At 39.5% G+C, this 9,526-nt stretch overlaps 1 protein-coding gene and 2 long non-coding RNA genes across 4 annotated transcripts in view; 2 read left to right on the forward strand and 1 right to left on the reverse strand.

Moving 5' to 3' along the window:
* The window catches only part of LOC103360963 (dispanin subfamily A member 2b-like), a 25,047-nt gene extending 22,424 nt beyond the window's left edge, over nucleotides 1–2,623 (forward strand). For both annotated transcript variants that reach the window (XM_008286910.1, XM_008286909.1), the window contains 3 exons: nucleotides 1,403–1,649; nucleotides 2,001–2,210; nucleotides 2,422–2,623. In XM_008286910.1, coding sequence (XP_008285132.1) covers nucleotides 1,403–1,543 — 141 coding nt within the window. In that variant the 3' untranslated portion in view covers nucleotides 1,544–1,649; nucleotides 2,001–2,210; nucleotides 2,422–2,623. The remainder of the gene's footprint in view (nucleotides 1–1,402; nucleotides 1,650–2,000; nucleotides 2,211–2,421) is intronic.
* The window catches only part of LOC103360962 (uncharacterized), a 16,296-nt gene continuing 8,269 nt past the window's right edge, over nucleotides 1,500–9,526 (reverse strand). The window contains exon 2 of the long non-coding RNA XR_520385.1: nucleotides 1,500–1,619. This is a non-coding gene — a long non-coding RNA (uncharacterized LOC103360962). The remainder of the gene's footprint in view (nucleotides 1,620–9,526) is intronic.
* Nucleotides 6,922–9,526, forward strand: LOC103360961 (uncharacterized). The gene is made up of 3 exons (XR_520384.1): nucleotides 6,922–6,932; nucleotides 7,240–7,398; nucleotides 9,448–9,526. It is a non-coding gene; the product is annotated as an uncharacterized LOC103360961 (long non-coding RNA).

Raw genomic sequence — 9,526 nt, forward strand, 5'->3', positions numbered from 1 at the left:
AATGCACGAACCCTTCTCTCTGTTTGAACTCTGTGGCGTGATATGCAGAAGTCAGTATCTAAGTTGCTCAGAGAAGCCGCTGACAGGCTGGATGAGCAATCACATCCAACCACCCCGTCGCCAAGGCAGTCAGATTCAACGCTGTTGCCCAGAGACCCCGTTGATGGCAGTTCAGTAAAGTTGGAAAGACATTTAAAGACTTGAACTTCTGTCATCAATAACTTCAAAGCGAATTGTCCTTTTTAACCCTTAGAGGTCTTGGCCTGTTTTGGCCGTTTTTGCATTCTTTTAGTTTTGTCTTTATGTACCACACAGAAACATGTTTACCATGTCCATGTTTGGTATCTCTTTTGTCAGCCCAACATCACCTGTATGATCTGACTATTATTTTTTCACTTTAACCAACTATATTAACATTTTGGCCTCACAAACACACAAAAAACCAACAAAATCTGATTTGAAGAAATGTATTATTTATTACAATAAAACCACAAACATGCGTCACAAAGCATTTTGAAAGTTGAAAACGTCACCATGGGTTGCAGATTTTGAAATGGTACATTTGATGTAAAATCAACTAAATACAAATATCTGCAACTATATACAAAGTAGGTGTGGCTTTCTTGTAGCTTTCTTTCTGTTTTTATCGATGTCACTCCTGAAAACAGTTTCTGTCCAGAATGAGGCAGACAGCCACATTACAGGACCTGCACTTCCAGAGACTTTCTTTCACTTTCGTTTTGTCCGTCACGGAGACGGAGATGTTGAAAAAAATGAGACGCCTGCAGTCTATATTTCATATGCTTATATTTTACACGTTTTTTTTTTTCATCTCCACTTTGTTCAGATGGCTGTTTATAAATCTACTAATGTCAACAGTTAACAAATTTTTGTCCACCCTGTGATGTCATTGTCCACCCTATTCATTTTTCTGTTTTATGAAAATAAATGGGTTGTCCTCACAAGTTAGTAAAACATCATGACCTTCATCATCATGATCTATACACCACTTAATCCTCACCAGGGTCGTGGGGGGCTGGAGTCTATCCCAGCTGACATAGGGTGAAGGCAGGGGACACCCTGGACAGGNAATGTGAGTGTGCTTGGTTGTCTGTCTCTAAGTGTAGCCCTGTGATAGACTGGCGACCTGTCCAGGGTGTCCCCTGCCTTCGCCTTAAGTCAGCTGGGACAGGCTCTTGTATTCTATTTATTGATATCTAATTACTATTTTCACATTGAAATCTTGGCGTGCACAACTGTGTCCATCTTATGCTCACCTGATGAATGTCTATATGCGAATACGATTTAAATAAAATATTAACGTGAAGTATCAAAGATCAGAGTATATTTTGCAGCAGAGAAGCACTTTCAATTATTTCATTATAATTATTTTTTCCTTCAGACCCGGACGGCGAACCAAGCCGGCGACCAGGTGATGGCGGAGCGGAACAGCAGGACGGCGAGGACACTGAACCATGTGGCTGTGGGGCTCGGTATCGCGTTCTTAATCCTCACCGTTCGTTATATACACGTTTTGTTATAGAAATAGTGCGTTTCAACAGTCAATAAGTTATTGACATGAAAAACATTTTCCAAATCTGATGCTTTTAAATTTCAGCCTTAGCAGTCTTACTGATGCTCTACCATACATCCATCCATCCATTATCTATACACCGCTAACTGCTCACGCTCACATCCTCAATAGGGTCACGGGGGGCTGGAGCCTATCCGAGCCGACTAAGGGTGAAGGCAGGGGACACCCTGGACAGGTCACCAGTCAATCACAGGGCTACACTTAGAGACAGACAACCAAGCACACTCACATTCACACCTACGGATAATTTAGAATCATCAATTAACCTCAACATGTTTTTGGACTGTGTGGGAGGAAGAGAGAACCCACACTGCACGGGGAGAACATGCAAACTCCGCACCAGCGACCTTCTTGCTGCGAGGCAACAGTGCTACCAACTGCGCCACCTTGCAGCCCACTACCATACATGCAGTCTTCAAATGTTATACAAAGAGAGTTTCATATCACCATAAAGTACCTTTTGGTGTCCTCATCAGAATCATTAAGTTATCATTAAAATAGTACAGAATAATGAAAAATGTAGGTATTATCACACATTTCCATACATTGACACACACATCAGCTCAAAGACAAATTTCTTCAAGTGTCTTTCACTAATTTTATACCATTTTCTTTGGTTGGGTGTNTCAAATGTTATACAAAGAGAGTTTCATATCACCATAAAGTACCTTTTGGTGTCCTCATCAGAATCATTAAGTTATCATTAAAATAATACAGAATAATCAAAAATGTAGGTGTTATCACACATTGCCATACATTGACACACACATCAGCTCAAAGACAAATTTCTTCAAGTGTCTTTCACTAATTTTATACCATTTTCTTTGGTTGGGTGTATCTGCTGTTGCCATGTCCCACACTCTGGTCTGATAACTTCATGTAATAAGACATTCAATGATACAAAATGAATATACGTTTTAAATGTTCTTGTCAATCTTACCAAGTTCTTGGGTAAAAGAAGACACATTGATTTTTTTTTTCTTCTCATTTTATAATTATATGTAAAATTTTGTACACATCCCTCAAACTGCCATCCACCCTGTCATTATTGTCTTCAGCGCTGTGGAATCACAGGAGTGCCATAATAAAAAATGAATCTGTTAAGAAATAAGGAAATGAATGTGTAAATATAAATCGGAATAAATAAAAGAATAAATAAATAAAGAAATAAAATATGGAAATTTAAAGGTACATTTTGTCTTTGCTTTTCCCATTTCCCTGTTTCTTCCTGTTGTTTTTCCATTTTGTATTTGCTTTTTCCTTTTGCTTTTCCTCTCTGTCTTTGTCTTTTCCTTTTGGGCTTTCTGTCCAGGTGAGTAGTCAATACCTGATCACAGGATTCCTGCTTAGCGCTATAGCTCCTAGTGCAGTTGAAGGGAAGTGACATCACCTTGGCGCTGAGAGGAAGTACCACGGCGCAATTTGTGAATGCACGAACCCTTCTCTCTGTTTGAACTCTGTGGCGTGATATGCAGAAGTCAGTATCTAAGTTGCTCAGAGAAGCCGCTGACAGGCTGGATGAGCAATCACATCCAACCACCCCGTCGCCAAGGCAGTCAGATTCAACGCTGTTACCCAGAGACCCCGTTGATGGCAGTTCAGTAAAGTTGGAAAGACATTTAAAGACTTGAACTTCTGGCATCAATACATCCAAAGCGAATTGTCCTTTTTAACCCTTAGAGGTCTTGGCCTGTTTTGGCCGTTTTTGTGTTTTTCTTTTAGTTTTGTCTTTATGTACCACACAGAAACATGTTTACCATGTCCATGTTTGGTATCTCTTTTGTCAGCCCAACATCATCTATATGATCTGACTATTATCTTTTCACTTTAACCAACTATATTAACATTTTGGCCTCACAAACACACAAAAAGCGAACAAAATCTGATTTGAAGAAATGTATTATTTATTACAATAAAAACCACAAACATGATTCATAAAATATTTTGAAAGTTGAAAACGTCACCATGGGTTGCAGATATGAAATTTGAAATGGTACATTTGATGTAAAATCAACTAAATACAAATATTTGCAACTATATACAAAGTAGGTGTAGCTTTCTTGTAGCTTTCTTTCTGTTTTTTTTTTTTTTTCTGTCACTCCAGAAAACAGTTTCTGTCCAGAATGAGGCAGACAGCCACATTACAGGACCTGCACTTCCAGAGACTTTCTTTCACTTTCGCTTTGTCCGTCACAAAACATGACGGAGAAACGGAGAAACGCGACGCCTGCAGTCTATATTTCATATGCTTATATTTTACACACGTTTTTTTGTTTCTTTTTTCCCCCACGCACGTTCATAACATCATATCTCTGGTTTTATATGTTCTATCGACATGAAACAAAGGCTGGGAGAGTTTGAAGTCTGTGCTTTCGAGAGAAGTTTTAGCGGCATCGCCGTACATGCGCTAGTTTTTCTGTCGTGACGTCTCGAAAATGTCACATAATTATATCCCGTCGGCGTTTGAATCAAATGGCACCTCTTTCCAAACGTTGTAATACAGACCACAACCTACAACCGGCCAAATTTGTTATTGTTGTTGTTGTTGTTTGTTGCAAAATGGGACGTCCTCCGTTCTGTATATATTACATTGATCTTTACGTGCAGACGGCTGCCAGACGGCAGCTCAGGGACCGTCAACAAATTACCAGAGCAACAGGAAATGTAAAAAAAAAAAAAAGAAAGAAAAAAACGTATTATTTATTCTTTGTAGAGCCACCAAACTCACATCACACATCAATGAGCTTCCTCTGGCTGTACCAGAGTACTTAGATTGGAAAGATTTACTATTATATAATTTTAGGTATTTTTTATTGTAATAAATTTGAGTAAAATCTCAATAACTTTTTATTTATTGCTTGTAGTACCATCAAACTCATCACACATCCATTAACTCCCTCTGGTTATACTGCAGCACTTCGATTGGAAAAAAATACTTTTAAATTATTTTAGGGATTTTTGATTGCAATAAGTTTGAAGTAAATCTTAACTTTTAATGTATTACTTGTAGTGCCACCAAAATCACATCACACATCAATGAGCTTCATCTGGTTAATCTGATCTCACTCCACTGCTACTGAGTTTGTGTCCAATGTATTTTATTTCATTTGTCTTTATAACACACTTGGTCTTGTTAAGTTTCAGGCTGTATTCCCTGGCTCTCTCCAACAGCTTCTCCAGTCTGTGGTTGTGCTCCTCCACAGAGTCTCCCCACACCAGCAAGTCATCACTGATATTTACCACACCCTCTAGTCCTTCAATCATCTGTGCAACAGCCCTCTGAGATACCTCTGGTGCAGATAAAATCCCAAATGGTATTCAAGATTCAAGATTCAAGACCTTTATTGGTCACAAATGCAGATATACATGATATAACGCACAGTGAAATAATTTGTGTACCTGTTCCACACCTGTGGATCTGTTTGGCTGGTACGTAAACTGTAAGGGGTCCAAGGAGGCAGGTAGGGAGGAAGTGATGAAATTTCTGACCAATCTTTCACTGTCTTCCTATAGGGGTGTTAAATGTACACAACTTTGAGCTCTCAGCATCAGGTTTTATCTGCCAGAAACCCTGATTAGCATCTAGTACAGCATTTGGCATACGGGACACTACTTCCTCAACAGTGAACAATGGATGGTGCTCCCATTTGATAGCCTGATTTAAGTCCTTTGGGTCCATGCAGATACAGATTTTCTTAGGCGTGACCACAGTTACCATGCTAATGACCCACTCAGTCGGCTCAGTCTGCCTGGCTATCGCTCCCAATTTTTCCATCTGCTGTGGTTCCTCAACTACTAAGTGCTACTGGGACCCTTCTGGGTGCATGCACAATAGGGTGTAACAATGTGGTCAATCTGTACATGGTGCTGAGCGGGTAAACATCCTGGTCCATCAAAGGGATCATCATAGTCTTTCAGAATGTCATTTTCCTGTCCAACATCATGCATTCTCTTCACTAAGCCTAACTTCACACTAGTGGCTCCTCCCAGTATTGCTGGAATAATCTTTCTGTGTGATTTCAAACTCAATTTTGTGTTTTTGTCCTTTGTACTCACATTATTGATTTCTTTCCCACTGGCGCCATATTTTGGCCAAAGTATGCAACCAGTTTGCTTCTAGTTGCTCCAAGTCGGCCTCTAACATTGAGTGCTTGTTGTTTTGAATGACATTGCATTACAGTCTGCACCTGTCTCCAATTCAAAAGTCATCACTTTGTTGTTTATTCTTACACTTTCTGTCCACTTTTCTTCCTCAGATTCAGTGTCTGCTGTCTCCATCACTCCGATGTGTTTCTTCTGTTCCACTTTGACTGTGCCAACAAACATGTCACTTTTACTCTCACTTTGCTCAACTGCATGCACTTTCTTCCCATGCTGGTATTGGTACCCGGGGATTTACACATCTTGGCAAAATTATNACAATTTAGAATCACCAATTAACCTATCTTCACTCTCATGCACGTCCAACACTTCAAACTCCACAAGTTTTGTATTTAAGCAATCCCACTTTTTACAATAAATTACTTTGCAGTGTTTCTCCCTCTTTTGTCGCGGCCTTGTAAGTCAGGTTGGCAACTTTCGCACTAAGCAAATATTTGCACACCTAATGCCCTGTGGACATTATTCATGGAACAAAGAAAACATAGTGTAGAGTGGGAATAACAGATGTCTTTATCCTCATGATGAGCAACATTTATAAGACACCGATGACCACATGTACGATGTCTCATACTGTAGCTTTACATGACTCCATGCTGACTTGTGTTCCGTTTTGTTTGCACCTCCTGTGTTAATGCATAATATTTTTGTGACTGAGAGGTATATGAGTTAGTTTTATGTGACGAGTACACTGGTTGAAACATTATTTGTCCATTACATAGTAGCACTGATTTTCTAACACTGACACTAGTGTAACATACTATCAACACTCGTGTTAATTTTCAACTCTGTATAGTACTGAAATAACTCAGGATGAGTAGAACAGACTTGACTTTTAGATTTTTAAAAGACATTTCGCCTCTCGGATGAGAAACCTCTCTGAAAACAAACATCACAGACAGACGTCCAGGTGTTTTTACACTGAAGCTCTTAGGATTACTACGACCTGGAAGACAGAGAATCTACACAGACTTTCACAAGTATTATATCAAAAGAGTGGACACATATGGAGACTTCTCTACTGTCATATTTAACTCTCTCAGAGTTCATTTGTAATTTTGCTGTGGAGCCCTGCTGCTGATTTTACTCATAGCACTGCAAAAGTATTTGTTTTCTATTTATATTGTTGATCCTGAATAATAATATTAACAAACAAACTGATTGTCTCATTGTGTTTCAGGTTTTTGAAGATGCAGTGCATTAAATTCATCATATTTTGATCAACTGCAAAAAAAAAAAAAAAGTTTTACTGGTGCTTTTAATTTGAAAGAGGTGACTGGTAGGTTTCCTATTCACTCTGTCTGACTTGACACTGATAGGATCATTGTGTCAAACCTCTGCATGTGATCAAACAACTGGCAGGAGCAGAAGCAGCAGGGTCGAAGTCAGTTTGAAGAAAGAAGAAAAACTGTCAACAGTCAGACTTTTCGTGGGAGTTACAGGAACACGGCGGTGAAAAGGGAGATTTACTTTTTTATTTAAGTGAGGCAAGTTGCTGAATTATGAATCCCACCAACACATCGAGCGCTCCTCAACAGGACTGGTCTGCGGAGAAGAGCCCCATGGGCCACCCGGCTCCTCCACCCTACCAGGAAGCTCCCTACCCCGGCATGCCCCCGCCAGGCCCTGGATACCCTCCACAGCAGGTAACCAGCACAGAAACACGCACAAAGGAGCAAAAAATGTCATCAAACATCACACAGTTTGGCTTTCAGTTGTGTTTCCTTTCACCTAAATGTTGCTAAACAACTGCATTTTAATGCAAATTCCTGCAACAAACAACAAAAATCAACTTTGTATCAATGACAGCATTCATTTTCTTGTCTGTCCTGTTGTATTCTTTTATGTTATTTCCTGNGGGTGAAGGCAGGGGACACCCTGGACAGGTCGCCAGTCTATCACAGGGCTACACTTAGAGACAGACAACCAAGCACACTTACATTCACACCTACGGACAATTTAGAATCACCAATTAACCTCAACATGTTTATGAAAACACCCATATTCTGCAAGACTCTATGAATCAGGGACAGTTAGAAGACTTTTAAATTGCAATAAGTCTCTTTGTATCCATTACCAGGCCAGAGTGCAAGGTGAAAACTACAAAAACAGATATACTTGTCCCCACCTAACTGAAACAGAAATTAAGCACAACAACTGTACAGCCATTTTAATCATGGTCGTATCAGGAAGCTGTTCACGCTTGGCTACGTGTGTTTTAGTCAAAGACAGGCCAAAGAGTGACTGAAACTAAAGAGTGGAAGTGTTTAATTCACTATTTACTGATCGCCACCACGGATGCATAGTTGTACACTTGTTGAGTCAGTTATTAGGTGACAATGGATGAATTTAAACCGCTGAAACTTCAAATGTGTGGAGCTTAGATTTTGTGATGAACCCTTTTGTTTTCAGTTTGTCTGCTTGTGTTTTAGGTGCTGATCATTGGTGTTAACTGGGAACACCTTAGTTCAGTCTTTCCAAATCTATAAAGCTTTGGGTGCAGCTGGAGATCTCTCTCTCTCATTCTCCTACCAGGGTAGTTTTCTTTTCTTTTGTTTTTTTCTTTTTGCATTTTACGACACTCACACATCTTCACTCTCATGTACGTCCAACACTTCAAACTCCACAAGTTTTGTATTTAAGCAATCCCACTTCTTACAATAAATTACTTTGCAGTGTTTCTCCCTCTTTTGTCGCGGCCTTGTAAGTCAGGTTGGCAACTTTTGTACTAAGCAAATATTTGCACACCAAATGCCCTGTGGACATTATTCACGGAACAAATAAAACATAGTGTAGAGTGGGAATAACAGATGTCTTTATCCTCATGATGAGCAACATTTATAAGACACCGATGACCACATGTACGTTGTCTCATACTGTAGCTTTACATGACTTCATGCTGACTTGTGTTCCGTTTTGTTTGCACCTCCTCTGTTAATGCACAATATTTTTGTGATTGACAGGTATATGGGTTAGTTTTATGTGACGAGTACACTGGTTGAAACATTATTTGTCCATTACATAGTAGCACTGATTTTCTAACACTGACACTAGTGTAACATACTANAAAATATTTACTGTACTGCAGATAACATTTAATCCAAGATAAGTCAACACACATATAATCATGCTCATCTGTTGTCTTTTGACCTCTTTAAATGTGCCACCTATTCATCCATAAATGAACACACTTAGAAATTCCTGCACATCAGCGAGATTTTTAGCTCTTGTTCAAAACTTCTTGCACATTCAGAACATGATGTGCTGAAGAGAAAAGACACTTCAGAGGCTTTGTTGCTTCTTGGAAGAGTGGTTAGAAACGTTCCTCTGCTTTTAGTATGTTTTTTTTGGAGTTTACACAATTGTAATTATTGTTCCACGCCTTAAATCAAAGGTCATGGTATACGGTGTTCTGCAATTCTTCTGGTGATGGCAACGATTAAAAAAAAAAAAAATCAGGTCAAGTTAAACTCTTCCTGGATGCCTGAGTTCATGTCCTCTGCTGTTGGTCTTAAACTACAAGTGCTGATTTATCTTACTGATCTGATTACTTATTTGTCAGAACTTGTTGAGAAATGTTTTGATGTCATGTCCACGTTACTCCTCCTAATTGTCTGAATCCACTTAGTTTCTCTTTGACAAACCTGCTTTGTTTCATCCAACAATGAGTCTGAATCGTACTTCCTGGCCTGCAGGGTTTTCCTCCACAGTACGGCGGTCCAGCATATGGACATCAGCCGTACCCGATGGCCCAGCAGTACCCACCTCAGCCCG

This window comes from Stegastes partitus, unplaced genomic scaffold, assembly GCF_000690725.1.
Source record: "Stegastes partitus isolate 25-593 unplaced genomic scaffold, Stegastes_partitus-1.0.2 Scaffold475, whole genome shotgun sequence".
Classification (NCBI taxonomy): Eukaryota; Metazoa; Chordata; class Actinopteri; family Pomacentridae; genus Stegastes; species Stegastes partitus.